Source organism: Tursiops truncatus, chromosome 3 (assembly GCF_011762595.2).
Source record: "Tursiops truncatus isolate mTurTru1 chromosome 3, mTurTru1.mat.Y, whole genome shotgun sequence".
Taxonomy (NCBI): Eukaryota; Metazoa; Chordata; class Mammalia; order Artiodactyla; family Delphinidae; genus Tursiops; species Tursiops truncatus.
This window is the reverse complement of record NC_047036.1, coordinates 97,640,921-97,661,965: the sequence shown is the minus strand read 5'-3', so window position 1 is coordinate 97,661,965 and position 21,045 is coordinate 97,640,921. Positions and strand designations below refer to the sequence as shown.

The following is a 21,045-nucleotide window of genomic DNA, read 5'->3' as shown; positions in this document are numbered from 1 at the left end:
ACACATTTCTATGTTTCTCCCTAGTTGTTTTATTCAACAATTTAAAAAAAGTAAAAAAGGGTCTGCAGAACATGGGAAATGGTGAATCCTCTGTATATAAGAAAAGGCATGTCAAAATCAATACTTTTTATGTTAGTATGGTTTTACACCAACTAAAATGCATTTATAATATAAGACCACATGGAACAGGTTTATTGGTTTAATCCCCTAATTAATTGCTTACTTGCAATGCCAAATGCATCTCCAATCCCCAAAGTTAAGATCTGTTTTATCTGGATTTTCATCTTCAGCTGATTTCTCCAAGTTAGCACTGGACCACAGTTGCAAACAGCTAGAACCAGTTAAAAGACGATTGCCTAAAATATATATATATCAAAAAAAATAATATATATATATCATTCACCAATTATTATTTAGGTATTTAATTAGTGAGTTAAGTACATGCTCAAGAGTTGTATATAATACTATAAAGATAATACAACTTTTTTAAAAAGTCAAATAACAAAAAAGAGATTTGGGGTATGGGGGAGTAAGGCTATATTTTAACTTTGTTGAAGAAACTTAAGACAAAAAAGGGAACAGATCTTATCATCTCTCATCCAACAAACATTTAATGAGCATCTTCTTTGTAACAGGCACTGTGCTAGGCACTGGCAATACAATAAGAAATGAAAGACTGTCCTTTTTCATGATGGGTTCACATTCCAGTAGAGAAATATTATGAACAGAAGCATGAAAACATGCAAGTTCAAATATATTCCAGAGAATGCCTCATAATCTCATTATAGTTAAGGGATAAGGTACGTAGTAGACTTAGAAAAAGAAATAAGTTTGGAAAAAAGGGATCATATTGTGAAGCATTTTTGAGGTTCATAAAGAGTTCAGAGTTTGTTATAGGTAGCTGGAAGTTAAAGGTTTTATTTAGGGGGGTGTAGTTTACATAAGTGTATCTGTATTTTAGAACAAGGGGTCTCAACTGGGAGGGGCTGTCAACAGATGGACCTAAGATGCCCATAAACCTCCTTCCAATGACATACATGCAAAAGTTATAGGTATACTTTGCGCATTTTTCTAGAGAGATAATCCATAATTTTCACCATACTTTCAAAAACTCCAGTAAACAAAGAAGGGTAAATTATGATTCTTTATAACTCTAGAGATAGGCAAGATTAGGAAAAATGTAAGACGCTGGGAAATCTGGTTAAATGACTATAATAAATACAGATGGGAAATCATGAGGATCTGAATCAAATATTAAAGTAATAAGCATGGATTTAAAAGCCATTTCAAAAAAAAGAACAGAATTTTCATGGCATGACACCAAGTAAAAAACAGAGAGATACAAGAGGTTTCAAGGAGAGATTCCAACTTTATGACTTGGGGAATTGAGTGGAAGATTGTGCTATCAAAGAAAATAAAGGCAGTACAATTTTGGCCAAAAAGCTGACAATAAATAAGGCATTCTATCTCTCTGGAAAGATCACTTTATTTAAAAAGTGAGTCTGTGGCAAAACACTGACTTTAGATCAGAAATCCTTGTGTCTAAATCCCAAATAAGTTACTCAATCAGCTATGTGAATTTGATCGAGTTGGGCAACCTCTGAGTCTCAATTTTCTCACCTATAAAATTAGAAGTTTGTGTAGAGCTGTTTTAAGAATTAGCTATAATATGTATTACATATCTAGCACAGGCTAGGCACTTAGCAGAAGCTCAATAAATAATAGCAACTAGGTGGAAAGTCCTATAGACAGATAAAAACAGCCCAGAAAGTATTGATACTAATGAGACATTCCATTTAAATATGGTTATCATTCCACTGTTTAGCTTAGCAACATACATACGTTTTCTTTTTTTTACTGAGATGTAACTGACATGTATCATTGTATTAGTTTCAGGTTACAACATAATGATTCAATATTTGTATACAGTGTGAAATGACCACCACAATAAGTCTCCTTAACATTCATCACCACACATGGCTACAATGTTTTTTCTTATGATGAGAACTTTAAGATCTACTTTCTCTTAGCAACTTTCAAATACACAATACAGAATTATTAAGCATAGTCACTATGTCATACATTACATCCCAGGATTTATTTATTTCATAACTGAAAGTTTGTACCTTCACCTATTTCATCTACTCTCCCCAATCCCACCCCACCCTACTCCAGCCCACTGCCTCTGACAACTACCAATCTGTTCTCTGTATCTATACGTTCAGTTTTGACAAGTTTTCTTTAACATAAACTAAAGGTGAAACTAAGGTAACCCATGAAGGATTAAGAAATTAATATAGAACACAAAATAATTCATCCCAGTTATGGAATGAAACAAAAGTAGGTAAGGTATGGCATAATACATTGATTTGAACAGAAAGGCAGAAGTATAGATATCAAAGTAGGAAAAAAAAGCATTAAGTCTAAAATAGTAAGTCTTATGATTTAAGCAAGATGCAATAGTGCGTTTGGAGACAACACAAAGGCACTATAGTCAGTTTACTAGCACCATCTGAAAAATATTCTTTATATCCCAATACCTGGCATATACTAATAAGTAAATATTCATCAAAACCGAAATACTAGTATTTCACTTAATATATTCTAAATCTGTTTATATAAATAATTACAAAGTTCATTTACAAAAGTAATAATAGCTCCCCAATATATATTACAGTAATAACCCATTTCTCAACCAAACCACTTAAATTTTAAACTTTTTGATTATAAAAAGAAAAATGATAAACTTTTATGTGAATTTTAAATAAATCATGATTTAAAAGATAATGGTCATGAAATACTGGCAAGTCACTACTAGATATGTTAAGAAAATAAGTAGTTATCTTCTAATACTACTCTGTAATGATGATTTTAGAAGAACTAAAATACTGTCAATATCAATAACAATATCAATACTACCTTCTAAAGAATTAGTACTTACAGACTGCAGGTACAAAAATTCCAGGCAACTACTATGTCATTACTAAAGAAATATCACTCAATTCAAATAATAAATGTTTTTATTACAGTTATTCATGAGACTTCAAGTAGCCAGTTCACTTGCTAACAATATTTTTATAGGTAAGTACCTACATAAATACCTTTTTACAGAAAGTACCAACTACTTTCATATATACTACCATATCTGATCATTAAAAAACTATCTTGTGAAATAGATATTACCTTAATTTAAAGTGAGTTAACCATTCTTGATATGTTAAGTAATCTGCTCATGATCACAAAACTTGTAGTCATATATGTAAACATTTATTGAGAGCTTAATATATGATGGACCCCTAAAAATAAATAAAATACTGAATAAAATAGATTCTAAGCCCTTGCCTAATAAAAAAAAGGGTAAACAAATAATTATAATAAATTGTAGTGTTATCACAGAGTAACCATATAATTTATCATCCAAATAGGAACACTTGTGAAAGTAAAGGTGACACTGCTAATAATCTTATAAGGAAACAGGCATAAACCGGACATCAGCGACCCTATCCAGAGTAGAGTTATATTCAAAGTGCTGTACTAAATGCCAAATTTGAACCCAGGACAAATTTTTACTCTTTTCACTGTATGCATAAAATATACCTGTAGGCTACCAGCTAGTAAGCATCAATCTCATGAGAAAAAACATCTTAAAACATTATGTGATTTTTATTTAATCTAAGATAATCTCTTTTACCTTCTAAAATAATTTCCCAAGGTTCTGAACTTCGTATTCTAAATTTACATTTTTTCTCAGCCATTTTATCTACTATATTAAAATTTATCTTATCTATCTTAACTGATGACTTCTAGTTCTATGCTCCAAAGATAACTTCTTTCATAAATTTAGATTCAAATTTCTAACAATCTAATGAATACTGTTATAGGATATGCAAGCATCTCAAATTCCATACATCCAAATAAAATTTATGTTCCACTATCTCTAACTCCTACATATCACTCTTCTTGTGATCAAAGATACCCTCAGAATAATGTGAAATCCAGTTGTCAAGTAATGTCAATTCGACTACCTAAATGCATTTCATATCCATGTATTCCTTTCATTAGTCACGCCATATTAATTGAGCACCTACTATGATAAAGGCACTGAAATAAGTTCTTATTTCTCTTTCAGACTACTGTGAATGCACACTTTCCAAAGGTAATTATAGATAATACAGTCTTTATCTTCCTGTTCCTCTTGTGTCTGATCATTCTAAGTTACTGCTACCAGAAAAATCTGGCAAAACCATAAATCTTAGCCTGTCACTAGCCATTTTCAAAAACCTATACATTTTATACAATTAAAAGGAATTAAATTAAAATTCTTTAATTCTTCACATGACTGTAAAGGCTTTCCATATATGCTGTATTCTTATCTCATCACCAGACTCACTCCAGCCTCAATGAAGTACTAACCATTACTAGAATATATCTTATGCTTTCTTTCTTTGTTCCTCTTTGCTCACTCTGGTAAATTGGTAAAAATAACTTTAGGATGATTTTCTAATGCAGAAATAGATAACTGATACATATACACATTATCTCTTCTTAGAATTCACTTCTTTTTTCCTTCTTCAACCTATTCCCACCTTCACTGTCAAAATCTATCTACTCTCATGGCAAAAGGCTCCTCTGCAATGGAACTTTGATTCCCCACAAAGAATTAGTGTCTCCTTCCCAAAACAACAGGTATTCCTACAATAGCTGGACACTATTATGGTGCATATTTTCCTCATTTCAGTATAAGCTCTAAAATAGCACAACCTGTTTTACTTACTTTTGTGTTCCCCACCATTTCACACAAAGCAGAACTGAAATACATGAAACTAAGAAAAAAAGCAATAGCCTAGACAAGTGTTATTTCACTTCAGTTAATTCTTCTTGTATTCTTACCTGCAGGATCCCAAGTTATATTGTGTGCTATTGAGTCCAGAAAAAATTGGCCACTTTTCTGCCACTGACTATATAATTCCTAAAATTAAAAAGTCATTTAGTCAATAATTATTGGCATCTTTTCTGTCAAACGTATATACTGACACTAATTATTTTTAACAATACATGTACTCATTTTTTTTAGGTATAATTGACCATGTAGTCATACTTAAAGAGAATAAAATGTTCAGCTTGTCAAGAAAAATAAGGAATATGTGATGGAGGAGATCAGTGAGAGAACATCCATTCCTATAAGTCCAAAAGCCTGTCTTTAGTATATTTAAACAACCAATAAGTATCTGCCAACTAGGACAACATATATATTAACCTCAGCCTTTTAAAGTTATAATTATTACTTTATTATTATTATAGTTACAAAGGTTTAATTTTAAATATGTCTGTGTCTGCTATTTGAGGATTCCTCCTCTATAAAGTTTCATCTTCATCTGAGGGCGTACGGTTATGTGTGAAAATTCAGAATAAGAGATGTTAACACTTCCCTTACATTACATAATTTAAGGGTTTTTCATTCCTTAAAGCAATATTTTTCAAACTTTTTTAACCTGCAAACCAGTAAGAAATACATGTTGCACTATAACCCAGAACAAACACACATACACACACATAAATGCAATCTAAGTTCACCCTTAATACATGTGATGCACTCTTAACATTTTCTATTATATTTCATTTTCTTTTAAATTCAGGTTGTGGCCTACTAAGTTGACTTCTCTAACCTCTAATACATTGAGATCCATAAACACTATCTTAATGTAGTCGTTCCCATACTTTAGTATGAAAACAGTCTAAGATGTTTATTAAAAATTCAAATGCTCAAGACCCATGCCCAAAGGTTCAGATTCAAAAGGTCCAGAACTGGGCACAGGAAATCTGTACTTTAAACCAACATCTCCAGGTGATTCTGATACAGGTGGCCTGCAGAATATGCTTTTATGAAACACTATCCTGCAGGAATGGCTCTCAATCACAGCACACATCAGAACTCCCTCTAGATCTATATGTACAAGCACACAGGCACAATCCCACACCTACACATTTAGAATTCCTCAGGGCAGGATATGGACACACATATCAACTAGTGATTCTGAAGTGTACCTCTTGTGAAGAACCACCATCTTAAAAGAATATTCCAGAATGTACAAATAAAAGAATATAATATTTTTTATGAGGCTCTAAGGATTCTCTGAGACTATATCCTGGAATTCAAGATTTTGTGCATCTTCCAAGTTTATGATTTTTCCATTTGATCCAGTTTTCCCTTTATTCATCAGGCTTTTTTTTCACCCTCTCTGCAAAGTCAGTGCTGCCTACCAATAAACAAGCCTCTTCTTATTGAATTTTTTACACTATTATATTAAACAATTATAATTAGTACAAGAGAAAATGGGCAAAACCTGAAATTCTCAATTCTACCCTTATCAATAAAGGCATTTTAACATAACAAACTGATTTTTTTTTAAAGTCAGCTATTTCATTCAACAAACACTTATTGAGTATTATTTGAAATACAGTGTTTTGGATGGAGCAACCACCTTTAAAATTTGTTTTTAGTGCTATCAGTTACTAACTCATAAGGGTGTGAGAGCCTCTAACACTGGATTCATTAGGTAATATATAAACACAAATAGAAATGAGGAGAGAACTGTGGACTCTCCTTCCATGAAATTTTAAAATGGATATCAATTAACCCAGAGAAAATATTTTTCATTAACACAAGGTAGGGAAAAAGAATGCTCACACCCAAGAATCAAGACAACTAGTTTCTCTCTTAGTTCTGGGGCTCAATAGCTGTTTCATTGCTCAAGTCACTTATTTTGGGGTCTCTGCTGCCTTATTTATAAAAAAGAAGTAACAGCTGCCCAACTAAGTCAGAGGGAATTTGTAAGATACTAATGAGCTAAGTGAAAATGAAATGAAAGCTATTAAAAGATATATAAGGTAAATCTATTGTTGACACACTGTTTAATTCTTTACATTTAACACATTTCTACAGTCTCTGACATCAAAGATAAACAAACATTAACCAATTTCGGAATTGAGCAAAGAGCCTCTTAAGGTTGACCTGCTCAGTTTCAATAGCTACAGAGCAACAGAGAAATAAACCAGTCCTATGACTCCTACTACAATGCTCTTTAGACACACCATGCTGATCTTCTTCCACATGGTTCAAATCACTAGCTTAACCTTCAGTAGAAACGGATAAAACAGCCTGATCTGACTGTTATCTTTAAGAGCATCTAAACACCCAAGAAATCTACTATATAACCTCAATATTTATAAATTATAAAGTTTTAACCAACTCTCAGGAACTATTTCTGAATATAGTTTCTTTATTAAAAAAAAATTCACTGACCCACTAACAATTATTACATGATATAATAAGTGCAAGAAAGTAAGTTCAGGGGGTAGGTTAAGACTTTGCAATTAAAACATGTCACTTTAAGAACAAAATATATAAAGCAGAAAAACTACCTAAAAGTAGATCACAGAAACAAAGAACAAGTGCCACATATGACTGGACAATGATGTTTGCCATTAGCAATAAAGTAACTAACAAGTTTCAAGTTGTTGACTCTTCAAATACTTAATAAAAGAAAAAAATGATAGATGGAAAAAAAAGAAAAGCATTTCAAGATAATTCATATGCACAATTTAGTTTAATTCTACTTCAATGAAACATACATCTTTAATAAGGAAGTGGCATTTAACATGTTGTCTTTAATTACAGTGTATAATTTATACTGATTTATGTGATCACTCTAATTTTGTACTCTTAAAAATGGTATACTTTAATACACAACACATTTTCATTTCTAAGAGAAAAAGATGAATTACTGACCAAATTTTTCTTTTGCTTCGGTAGGTTAACTGGTTCAAAAACAGATACAACATTTCCATAGGATGCTGCAATCTTTTAAAAAGAAAAAAGAAAGAAAACTTATGGATATGTTAACTTACTTATGAATCAAAAGAACAAAAGAAATTAACAGTATAACTTAAAAAATACCCAACACAGGGCTTCCCTGGTGGCGCAGTGGTTGAGAGTCCGCCTGCCGATGCAGGGGACACGGGTTCGTGCCCCGGTCCGGGAAGATCCCACATGCCATGGAGCGGCTGGGCCCGTGAGCCATGGCCGCTGAGCCTGTGCGTCCGGAGCCTGTGCTCCGCAACGGGACAGGCCACAGCAGCGAGAGGCCCGCGTACCGCAAAAAAAAAAAAAAATACCCAACACAAAATTTCTTTCACCAATACTTGAGAATGTCAGTTTTGGGGACTACCATATCTGGATCAGAATTCCAGTGCTGTCACTGTGTACCAGCAAGTTAAGCTCTCTGAACCTTAGTTTCTATCTATATTTACAGTATATATAATACTGTCTTCCTAATAGGATTATTTTGAGGGTTGAAATAACATTTGTAAAGCATCTGGTAAAGAATTATCTATATAAGATGCATAGTAAATGTTAATTTCCTTCCTCACAGAAGAAAATGTATCGATGTATTCCTTGTCAAGTATGGAATTTGACGTGACTTAAAAATCAAGTTTTTAGGTTATCTGTCTTCAAAGTTCAGAATTCTGTCAGTGTATATTTAACTTTTTAGAAGTAAAACTTAGATCTATTCCTTTGTAAACTCTCTAAGGAGTATATTTTTTCAATATTCTATTTTATTTGAGTAACTTTCAAATATTTACTCTTAAATCAATGAAGCATAACCCTTGCTGGCTCTGTTTTATAAGGTAGCTACTACTATAGCTTGAGTGAGTCACAAATGAAGAACATTAAAACATCAGAAATCAGACAGATATATAGATAGAATGAATGATCAGGGATAAAAATAAGAACATATAATCTAGTGAAGACAGTAAGAAATGAGGATGTAACATACATAATGGAAAAAAAAACTTTCAATGGATATTTTAAAGTGTTCTGAGGAGATCTTAGAAGGTAGAAATCATCTGCACTGACTTCACCTGGGAGTATTTAGTTTGCGCCTTTAAATGTGGATAGAATTTCAAACTGCAGTGAGTGTTCAATTTTAGAAATAGGGCATAGTATGAACACAAGTGTACATCTTTTTTTTTTAATATTTATTTATTTGGCTGCTCCAGGTCGTAGTCGCGGCACGTGAAATCTTCGTTGCCGCATGCAGGATCTAGTTCCCTGACCAGGGATTGCAGCTGGGGCCCCTGCATTGGGTGTGTGGAGTCTTAACCACTGGACTACCAGGGAAGTCCCCACGAGTGTAAATATTAAAAGAGGTAAAGTACGTTGGGAGGTGACTGAGCACCAGCCCAGGCAGAAGAGAGAAATAATGGACATGAGGCCAAAAAGGCAAGTGTGAGTGGGTTAAATAAGGTCTCAAACCAAGGTGAACAATTTGAACTTTTCTAAGTTCATGGGAAACTAAGAATGGTTTTAAGCAAATGAATAACAAGTCAAATGCAGATGAATTTTCTTAGGAAAATTAATCTGGTAGTACAAATAAAAAAACAGTAATGATAAAATATTGATGCCTATGGTATCAAGAAGCATTTCCTTCTAAAAGGTAAACAGAAATCCCAAGTACCAAAATCTACAAATTTTCGTCTTGATACCTTAAGGAATCATTTGAGTATACTGTTTTCTGTAAAACAAAGGAAATTTACCCTTTATTAGAATAATTATAAAACCAAATGACCTCTTCATTCTAACCTGGATTTCATGTAACATAGATTAAAAGATAACTCATATTGAAAATTTCTAAAATTAGATTTCCAACATTAACAAGCCCTATGTGAATCTAAATGGTATAAGTAAGTTTTTATATACAATCAAGATTACAGAACTACAGAGCTACGAGATCAAACAAACATGAAGAGAAAGGGAAAAAAGTCTCAAGGATTTTTAGCATTCCATAATAAAAACCACTTTCGTAGTACAGTGAGAATGAAAGGCATGAACAAAAGAAAGACAGATGAGATACCTGTAACTCTACTGAAAGGAAGGAACACAGGAATAACAAAAAGAACAGTAGTCCAAAAAGTAGGCAAAGACTACAAGAGTTGAAACTCCTTTGTTACGAGTATCTTTAAACTAGGTCCCAAGAAGTAACTTTTCAGATTGGCAGCCTTATTAGGAATGATTACATTAAAAAAAATAAGGTTGGGCCCATTTTGATTTCTCACACAAAATGTTCTGGTAGAATCACAAACAATATACATGAATTAAGTATCTACCAAAAAAATTAAATTTGCAAAGTTCAGCCTAGTCTAGCTGCAACTGTACCTAGGCCTGGTCATCTATGCCTATATGGTGCTATATTAAGCTATACACTATACTGCCTATAAGTTATAACTCTCCCAACTCTGGTACTATACAGAACTGTATTTAACCTGATGTTAAATCATATGCCCTGTTTCTTTTTTTTTTTTTTTTTTGCGGTACGCGGGCCTTTCACTGTTGTGGCCTCTCCCGTTGCGGAGCACAGGCTCCAGATGCGCAGGCTCAGCGTCCATGGCTCACAGGCTCAGCCGCTCCGCGCGGCATGTGGGATCTTCCCGGACTGGGGCACGAACCCGTGTCCCCGGCATTGGCAGGCAGACTCTCAACCACTGCGCCACCAGGAAAGCCCATGCCCTGTTTCTTTTGTTTTTTGTTGCTTTTTTACTTTCAAGGTAACTTTATACTTTCCATGTGTAAACGGAAGTTCAAATTAAATTTTTCATTTTTCTTATAGACTTGGAATAAATTATTCAAAAAATTATCAATTTATGTTCATTTTTGTACAAAGTTTATCTAGAAGTTACAAGGAGATAACTACCTGTTTACAGACAAAAAAGGACTCTAACAACAATTTCTTTTCAGGGTTTATTTCTAAATAGACTGAAGTTTATTGTCACTCCTTTCCCTCAATCCAATCAATTTTTAAATAAGTAAGCTTTATACCTATTCTACAGGTAATATTACATTTGTTTGTCAATTCATGGAGAAAACTATGCTATATTTCAAGATTATATGAGAACAGAATTCCTGACAATCTCTAAGATACATCTGAGTCAGGAATTTTGTTCTCTAGAGTGCATCTTAGAGAGCCAAAGAAATCTGTAGCTACATTGTCTTGGAAACACAGCAAGTCTCTAATTCAATAGGAAATAGATACTTCAGAGACTATACTTATAAAAACCATATTCAAAACAAATCTCATATCACCACAAGATTACAAACCTTGCCTTGTTGCATTGAACAATCTACACATCCTACTTGAATATTTCCATGTTTAGCTCCTGGGATTATTTGCAGTCTTTCAAAATCACTTCCCAGTATAACAATGTCACATCCAGAGGCATAAGCCTAAAAACAAAGAAAAAAATGAACAAAGTAAAATAAAAATGATAAAATTGTCAAGAAAATATTTATCATGTATAACACTGGCATTAAATATTAACAGACTAATTTTAAATATTTTAAAAAATCTTATTTGAGAATATTCCCCTTACCTCCCATATATAGTCCCATCAGTCAGTCCTTTCTGCAAAATATATACCAATTCCTTTCACTTTTTCCATCTCCACTGAATGCTACTGCCCTTATCTAAACTACCATAATCTCTCTCCTGCATTATTGTTTATACTCTGACTGCTTCCATTCTTGCTTCCCTCTAATTCCTTTCCACACACAGACAAGAGTGATCTTTTAAAAATGTTTATTACACCAAGTAATTTTCCCTTCAATAGTTTCCTCATCGCACTTGGAATAAAATCTCAACTTCTTATCAATGTCAATGCCCTAAATGATTGTCCTAATTCCCCAAATCCATCTCAAGCTACTCTTTCATTCCCTCAATTGGCTCCTGCCCTTACATTGCCCTTCTTTCTGTTTCTTGGGCGTAACAATCTTTTTTCACCTCAAGGTGGTTTACCTTCCTTCTATCTGCCTGGTCTTTGTCTAACTAGTTTCTTTTCAACATTCATGTCTCAGTTCCTGAATATACTCATATTGATCAATATTCTTCCCCCCTCCCCTAATTACTTTCCATCACACTACTCTTTTTCTTCTTCATAGCATATACCACAATTTGTAAATATCTTGCTTGTTATCCATTTCCATTACTACAAGTTAAGGTCCAAGACGAAAAAGTAGGGTTCAAGTTTATCTTGTTCTCTGCTCTTAGATCACAGGAGTTTCTTCCATTTAAGAGTACGTGGCTGTCGTCCTAGAATTTACATGCAGCATAATTCTGAAAATAAGATATCTATCACAAACTGCTTTCCATCCTAAGTTCTTAAAATTTTAGTAATTCTTTACTTTCTCATCACTTTTGCACATATACATACACCTTACTTAATGTAAAAAATATTATACTTAATATATACTTCATGACCGTAATTCCTACCAAAGCCAAAATGGTTCTGTACAAGCTACCAAAAAATATTAGAAAAGGGACTTGAAAGAACATACAAATAAATCTGCTCACATTATCAACAAGAAAATGAGGCCTAAATTGGCCGACAACTTCTTAGTGGCAGAGTGGGCTTGAGAACTCTGATCTCTTGATTTTTGATCTAGTGCTATTTTGATGTCAGAACAGGAACTTCCCTAGTTAAGCATGCTTGTCTGGAATTTTCCTAAAAGGAATTAGGGGAAATCAAGTCTGTTTCTACTAGTGCCACACAGTGGAAAAAACTGGCTCAGTAAACAAACAAAAAACCTCATGATGGTCTGCTCACCTAGGTGTAAATATCCACAATAGGATCATAAGGCTTGTCACAAGACTAACAGCCAGAATAAATTCCAAAAACTAATTTATGAAAAATGTCATTAACAATACTCTAAAATACCTTAATATTTTAGAAACTGATTTTCTCCTGAATATTATATTTTGATAAAATACTGATTGTCACTGTTTACCAAAATACTGTATTAAATTTGGAATGTTTACAATGTAGATTTCCTCCTCACTAAACAAAATTTTTTCAGTTTCCATTAACTAGAATATACATATATTTTAAAATGTGTTCATAACTTTGCCTTCTTTTTGTTTACCTGCAATTATATATCTACTTACAGATATTGTGTTGCACCTATTTTTGTCAATCAGGACTCTAAGTTTTCCTGAATTAAGTCTACATGAATCCTGAAGTACCTCACAAAATTACTGTTTATTTCAACAAGTATTAAACATTTATAAACTTGATAAATGCAAAGTTACCTCAGAAATAAACATCTATCCCTATAGAAAGATGCCAACTTATAATACAAATAAACCTTGATCATTCAAAGACTTATCTGGTTCTGGATTACCCTTGTTCTTTTGCTGCTGCTATTATACTATCACTGCCTGTCAGTTAATTTTTCCTTAGTGACAGCACTAGAAGGTGCAAAGCTATCTATCCCTAGTTTTGGCAAACTTTAAATTGAATAAAAATTATTGATCTTCATCTGGAATATCTCTGTCATTTAGTCCTCACTTTCTTCTTTCAGAGTTATAACTAATGGATGGCAATAAACTGGTAAATGGGGAAAAAACAAAAAACAAATATAATGAACTGCAGTTTACAGTTCATCAGTTGACTATTATCCTTGGGGCTTATAATAAAAACAACTTCTGGTTTTCTTGACTACAGAATTTTAATTTTTATAGTTTATTTGACTAATTAAATATAAAATGCATTAGAGACTCAAACTCTATTTGTGTTTTGTTCCATTTCTTAATCATTTTCAAGAATGTGTAAACATCTTAAAAATCCTGCTGTGCACAGAATACTGGTTGAATAAACTGTGGTACATAGCCACGATGGAGTATTAAACAGCTATAAAAACAATGAGGAAGAAATCTATGAACTGACTTGGAGTGATTTCTAGGGGATATTATAAAGTGAAAAAAAAAAAGTAGAAAAGAGCATATATGGCAATTTTTTGTGTGTAAGGAACAAGGAAAATAAAACACGTGTACCTGGCTTGCTACAAAAAGGAACAAAGGGAGAATAAAACTAGGGAAAAATGAAGTTGGATACCTACAAAAGGGGAGAAGATGAAGTGGAAGCAAAGAATAACACTTCTGAGTATAACATTTTATATACTCACGACTTCTTTTTAAAATTGAAGTATAACTGACCTACAGCACTCTGTTAGTTCCAGGTGCACAACTCCGTGATTCTACATTTCCATACATTATAAAGTGATCATCATTAAGTCTAGTTATTATGTGTCACCATACAAAGATATTACAGTATTATTGACTATATTCCCCATGCTGTACATTTAATGCCCATGACTCATTTATTTTGTAACTGGAAGTTTCTATTTCTTAATCTCCCTTACCTATTTCACTTATCACTCCCACCTCCCCCTTCCCTCCGCTCTGGCAACCACATTTGTCCCCTGTATCTATGAGTCTGTTACCGTTCTGCTGTTTGTTCATTTGTTTTGTTTTTTAGATTCCACATATAAGTGAAATCATACGGTATTTGTCTTTGTCTGACTTACTTCACTTAGCATAATACCCTCCAGGTCCACACATATTGTCACAAATGGCAAGATTCCATTCTTTTTTTATGGCTGAGTAATATTCTACTGTGTATGTATACATGTATACACACACACACACACACACACACACCTTTATCCATTCATCTACCAGTGGACACTAGTTATGACTTTTGAAACACGTTAACATCATACATATTCAAAAAATTGATTTAAATCAATCAGAATGGGGGGGAGGTGAAACAAAGGAACTAAGTACATTTCAAACAAATACTATATCTACACTGAAAGAAAGAAGGCAGGAAGGAACTAAGTAACTTATGAACACAGAATTTGACTATACGTTTGCAGCCTTGGAGAGTGAGAAGGAAAAAACTAGTCTTCCTCCCGTGTTTCTCCTTTGCTCTCACATTATTACCACATTCACAACACTTCTGACAACAGATATGGGGGGGGTTTTAACCACACCAAGCAAGCAATTATGTGACACCAACTGAGTATCCTACAATTTAACTCAGTCCTGACACTATCTGCCTGGAGATAGCATCAGATCCCACAAGTTAAGGGCTCAGCCTTAACTGAGACTGCCCTCCACTTCAGATGCTAATCACAAATAGTAGGTCCTCAGATTACCCACAACTTCTGTCCCAGTCAAAGGTTCCCATGACCTCTTCCCCCTTGGATTTATTTGCTAAAACAGTGCGAAGAACTCAGGGAAACACTTATGCTTACCAGTGTGATAAAGGATACAAATAAACAGCCAGAAAAAGAGATGGGGGCGGGGAGGGGGGCACTTTTTTGTGCTTTCCTCTATCTTTCATTCACTGTAGTCATCTGAGCCTATTTTTTCTTCTTGACAGGGCCAAATGCTAAGTGCTTTTCACTGGTATCCCATTTAATCCTCACAACAAATCCTGTGAGATATTTACTATAATCAATCCATTTTACTGATAAGGAAACTCGAACTTAGATTGAGTAATTGGCTCAAGTCTCAGAGCTAGTATCAGACACAAATGAGACTGAAAGCAAGTTATAACTAATGGGAAAGAACATGCTCTTACTCCTTCTGCTATGCTGCCATACAATGCCTTATAAATAAACATGATGTGAATTTAATAACTGTCCCCTAATTTCTTCCTATAATTAAAAATGACTTCTTTGGATGTAAAGCAACCAGAATTCCCATAACTGCTCATACGAATGTAAAATAAAATGGTCCCACTACTTTGGAAAGGTAAACACAGGCACACTCAATGATCCAGCAATTCTACCTCTAAGTTTATACCCAACAGAAATGTGTCTATATGTACACTAAGAGACATGTACAAGAACATTCATAGCTATTCATAAAAGCTCCAAAGTAGAACCAACTCAAACATATAATAGAATGCATAAATAAACTGTAGTATATATATTTTAAATGGATAGCCACCAAGGACCTACTGTATAGCACAGGGAACTCTGCTCAATATTCTGTAACAACCTAATTGGGAGAACAATTTGAAAAAGAATAGATACTTATAACTGAATCACTTTGTTGTACACCTGAAACTAACACAACATTGTTAATCAACTGTACTCCAATGTAAAATAAAAAGTTAAAAAAAAAACTGCAGTATAATCATACAATGGAATACTATAAAGCAATGGTTCTCAAACTCTCTGGTTTCAGTAATCCTTTGTACACTTAAGAAAATACTGAGGATAACCACCCTAGCTTCTCCCTCCCCAAGAGCTTTAGTTTGTGTGGGTTATCACTATCAATATTTACTCTTTTAGAAAACTGAGAAAATATAATACACTAATTGATAAGGTAATCAAAACTTCCCAACAAATAAAAGCCCAGGACCAGTTGGCTTTACCAGTGAATTCTACAAAACATTTAAAGAATAATTAACACCAATCCTTGTCAAACCCTTCCAAAAAACTGAAGAGGCCATTTAACAAGGTCAACATTACCGTTATACCAAAGCTACACAAGGCACTATAAGAAAAGAAAATTACAGGCCAATTTCCCTGATGAATATAGATGCAAAAATCTTGAACAAAATACTAGCAAACTGATTTCAAGCGCACATTAAAAAGATCTTATACCATAATCAAGTGGGATTTACCCCTGGGATGCAAGGATGGTTCCATAAAGGCCATATATGACAAGCTTATAGCTAATATACTCAATGATAAAAAGCTAAAAGCTTTCCTCTAAGATCAGGAAAAAGACAAGGATGCACACACTCCCACCAATTCTATTCAACATAATATTGGAAGTCCTAGCCAGAGCAATTAGGCAAGAAAAAGAAATAAAAGGCATTCGAATCAGAAAGGAAGATGTAAAATTGTCTGTTTGCAGAAGACAAGATATTACATATAGAAACCCTAAAGATTCCACCAAAAAACTGTTAGAACTAAGAAATGAACTCAGCAAAACTGCAGAATACAAAATCAACATACAAAAATCAACTGCATTTCTATATGCTAACAATAAACTATTCAAAAAAGAAATTAAGAAAATCCAATTTACAATAGCATCAAAAATAAAATACTTAAGAGTAAATGTAACCAAGGTGAAAAGTCTTGTACACAGAAAACTGTAAGACATTGATTAAAGAAGCTGACAACACAAATAAATGAAAAGACATTTTCTGTTCTTGGACTGGAAGAATTAATATTGCTGAAATGTCCATACTACACAAAACCATCTATAGATTCAATGTAATCTCTATCAAAATTCCAGTGGCATTTTTCACATAGGGAAAAAAAAAATCCTAAAATTCACATGGAACCACAGAAGACCCCAAATAGCCAAAGCAATCTTAAAGAAAAACTAAGCTGGAACCATCACATTTCCTTATTTCAAACCATGTTGCAAAGCTATAAAAATCAAAACAGTATGGTGAAGGCGGAAGATGGCGGAAGAGTAAGACGCGGAGATCACCTTCCTCCCCACAGATACACCAGAAGTACATCTACACGTGGAACAGCTCCTACAGAACACCTGCTGAAGGCTGGCAGAAGACCTCAGACCTCCCAAAAGGCAAGAAACTCCCCACATACCTGGGTAGGGCAAAAGAAAAAAAGAAAAAACAGAGACAAAAGAATAGGGACGGCACCTGCACCAGTGGGAGGGAGCTGTGAAGGAGGAAAAGTTTCCACACACTAGGAAGCCCCTTCGCGGGCGGAGACTGCGGGAGGCGGAGGGGGGAGCTTCGAAGCCGCGGAGGAGTGCACAGCAACGGGTGCGGAGGGCAAAGCGGGAAGATTCCCGCACAGAGGATCGGTGCCGAGCGGCACTCACCAGCCCGAGAGGCTTCTCTGCTCACCCGCCAGGGCGGGCGGGGCTGCGAGCTGAGGCTCTGAGGCTCGGGTTTCGGTTTCGGACGGAGCGCAGGGAGAGGACTGGGGTTGGCGGCTTGAACAAAGCCTGAAGGGGTTAGTGCACCACAGCTAGCCGGGAGGGAGTCCGGAGTCCGGGGAAAAGTCTGCACCTGTCGAAGAGGCAGGAGACTTTTCCTTCCCTCTTTGTTTCCTGGGGCGTGAGGAGAGGGGTTTAAGAACGCTGCTTAAAGGAACTCCAGAGACGGGCGCGAGCCGCGGCTAAAAGCGCGGACCCCAGAGACGGGCGCGAGCCGCAGCTGAAAGCGCGGACCCCAGAGACGAGCGCGAGCCGCGGCTGAAAGCGCAGAATCCAGAGATGGGCGCAAACCGCGGCTAAAAGCGGACCCCAGAGGCGGGCGGGAGACGTTAAGGCTGCTACTGCCGCCACCAAGGGGCCTGTGTGCGAGCACAGGTCACTCTCCACACCCCTCTTCCGCGGAGCCTGTGCAGCCCGCCACTGCCAGATTCCCGGGATCCAGGGACAACTTCCCCGGGAGAACGCACAGCGCGCCTCAGGCTGGTGCAAGTCACGCCGGCCTTTGCCACCGCAGGCCCGCCCCGCACTCCGTGCCCCTCCCTCCCCGCCGGCCTGAGTGCGCCAGAGCCCCCGAATCAGTGGCTCTTTTAACCCCGTCCTGTCTGAGCAAAAAACAGACGCCCTCCAGCGACCTACACGCAGTGGCAGGGCCAAATCCAAAGCTGAGCCCTGGGGGCTGTGAGAACAAAGAAGAGAAAGGGAAATCTCTCCCAGCAGCCTCAGAAGCAGCGGATTAAAGCTCCGAAATCAACTTGATATACCCTGCATCTGTGGAATACCTGAATAGACAACCAATCATCCCAAATTAAGGAAGTGGACTTTAGGAGCAAGATCTATGATTTTTTCCCTTTTCCTCTTTTTGTGACTGTGTATGTGTATGCTTCTGTGTGAGATCTTGTTTGTATAGTCTTGCTTCCACCATTTGTCCTAGGGTTCTATCCGTCCATGGTTTTTTCTTAAGATTTTTTTCTTAATAATCAATTTTAATTTTAATAACGTTATTATACTTTACCTTCGTCCTTTCTTTCTTTCTTTCTTTCCTTCCTTCCCTCCTTTATACAACGAATCATCCCAAATTGAGGAGGTGGTCTCTGACAGCAAGATTTATGATTTTTCCCCCTTTACCTCTTTTAGTGAGGGTGTATGTGTATGCTTCTGTGTAAGATTTTGTCAGTATAGCTTTGCTTCCAACATTTGTCCTAAGGTTCTATCCGTCCCTTTTTTTTTTTTCTAAATAAGAATTTTTTAATTCAATAACTTTATTATACTTTATTTTATTTTTACTGTATCTTCTTTCTGTCTTTTTTCCTTCTTTCCCTCCTTCCTTCCTCCCTCCCTCCCTTCTTTCCTTCTTGCCTTCTTTCCTTCTTTGCTTCTTTCTTCCTTCCTTCCTACCCTCCTTTCCTTCTTTCTTTCCTCATACTTCTATTAATTCCCTCTACTTTTTCTCCCTTTTATCCTGAGCCGTGTGGATGAAAAGCTCTTGGTGCTCCAGCCAGGAGGCAGGGCTCTGCCTCTGAGGTAGGAGAGCCAACTTCAGGACACTGGTCAACAAGAGACCTCCCAGCTCCACATAATATCAAACGGCGAAAATCTCCCGGAGACCTCCATCTTAACACCAGCACCCAGCTTCACTCAACAACCAGCAAGCCACAGTGCTGGAAAACCTATGCCAAACAACTAGCAAAACAGGAACACAACCCCACCCATTAGCACAGAGGCTGCCTAAAATCATAATAAGGCCACAGACACCCCAAAACACACCACCAGACGTGAACCTGCCCACTAGAGAGACAAGATCCAGCCTCATCCACCACAACACAGGCACTAGTCCCCTCCACCAGGAAGCCTACACAACCCACTGAACCAACCTTAGCCACTGGAGACAGACATCAAAAACAGGAGGAACTAGGAACCTGCAGCCTGCAAAAAGGAGACCCCAAACACAGTAAGATAACCAAAATGAGAAGACAGAAAAACACACAGCAGATAAAGGAGCAAGATAAAAATGCACCAGACCTAACAAATGAAGAGGAAATAGGCAGTCTACCTGAAAAAGAATTCACAATGATAGTAAGGTTGATCCGAAATCTTGGAGATAGAATGGACAATAGAATGGACAAAATGCAAGAATCAGTTAACAAGGACCTAGAAGAACTAAACATGAAACAAGCAACGATGAACAACACAATAAATGAAATTAAAAGTACTCTAGATGGGATCAATAGCAGAATAACTGAGGCAGAAGAATGGATAAGTGACCTGGAAGATAAAATAGTGGAAATAACTACTGCAGAGCAGAATAAAGAAAAAAGAATGAAGAGAACTGAGGACAGTCTCAGAGACCTCTGGGACAACATTAAACACACCAACATTCGAGTTATAGGGGTTCCAGAAGAAGAAGAGAAAAAGAAAGGGACTGAGAAACTATTTGAAGAGATTATAGTTGAAAACTTCCCTAATATGGGAAAGGAAATAGTTCATCAAGTCCAGGAGGCACAGAGAGTCCCATACAGGATAAATACAAGGAGAAATACGCCAAGACACATATTAATCAAACTGTCAAAAATTAAATACAAAGAAAGCATATTAAAAGCAGCAAGGGAAAAACAACAAATAACACATAAGGGAATCCCCATAAGGTTAACAGCTGATCTCTCAGCAGAAACCCTACAAGCCAGAAGGGAGTGGCAGGACATACTGAAAGTGATGAAGGAGAAAAACCTGCAGCCAAGACTACTCTACCCAGCAAGGATCTCATTCAGATTTGATGGAGAAATTAAAACCTTTACAGACAAGCAAAAGCTGAGAGAGTTCAGCACCACCAAACCAGCTTTACAACAAATGCTAAAGGATCTTCTCTAGACAAGAAACACAAGAGAAGGAAAAGACCTATAATAACGAACCCAAAACAATTTAGAAATGGGAATAGGAACATACATATCGATAATTACCTTAAATGTAAATGGACTAAATGCTCCCACCAAAAGACACAGATTAGCTGAATGGATACAAAAACAAGACCCTTATATATGCTGTCTACAAGAGACCCACTTCAGACCTAGAGACACATACAGACTGAAAGTAAGGGGATGGAAAAAGATATTCCATGCAAATGGAAACCAAAAGAAAGCTGGAGTAGCAATTCTCATATCAGACAAAATAGACTTTAAAATAAGGACTATTAAAAGAGACAAAGAAGGACACTACATAATGA

The 21,045-nt window shown here is 35.9% G+C and overlaps 1 protein-coding gene across 5 annotated transcripts in view; it reads right to left on the bottom strand.

Annotated features, from left to right (window-relative positions):
* The window catches only part of DMXL1 (Dmx like 1), a 259,666-nt gene that overhangs the window by 226,898 nt on the left and 11,723 nt on the right, over positions 1–21,045 (bottom strand). For all 5 annotated transcript variants that reach the window (XM_033853102.2, XM_073802431.1, XM_073802432.1 and 2 more), the window contains exons 2-5: positions 11,156–11,281; positions 7,790–7,861; positions 4,891–4,969; positions 224–356 (exon numbers count right to left, since the gene is read on the bottom strand). In XM_033853102.2, coding sequence (XP_033708993.1) covers positions 224–356; positions 4,891–4,969; positions 7,790–7,861; positions 11,156–11,281 — 410 coding nt within the window. The remainder of the gene's footprint in view (positions 1–223; positions 357–4,890; positions 4,970–7,789; positions 7,862–11,155; positions 11,282–21,045) is intronic.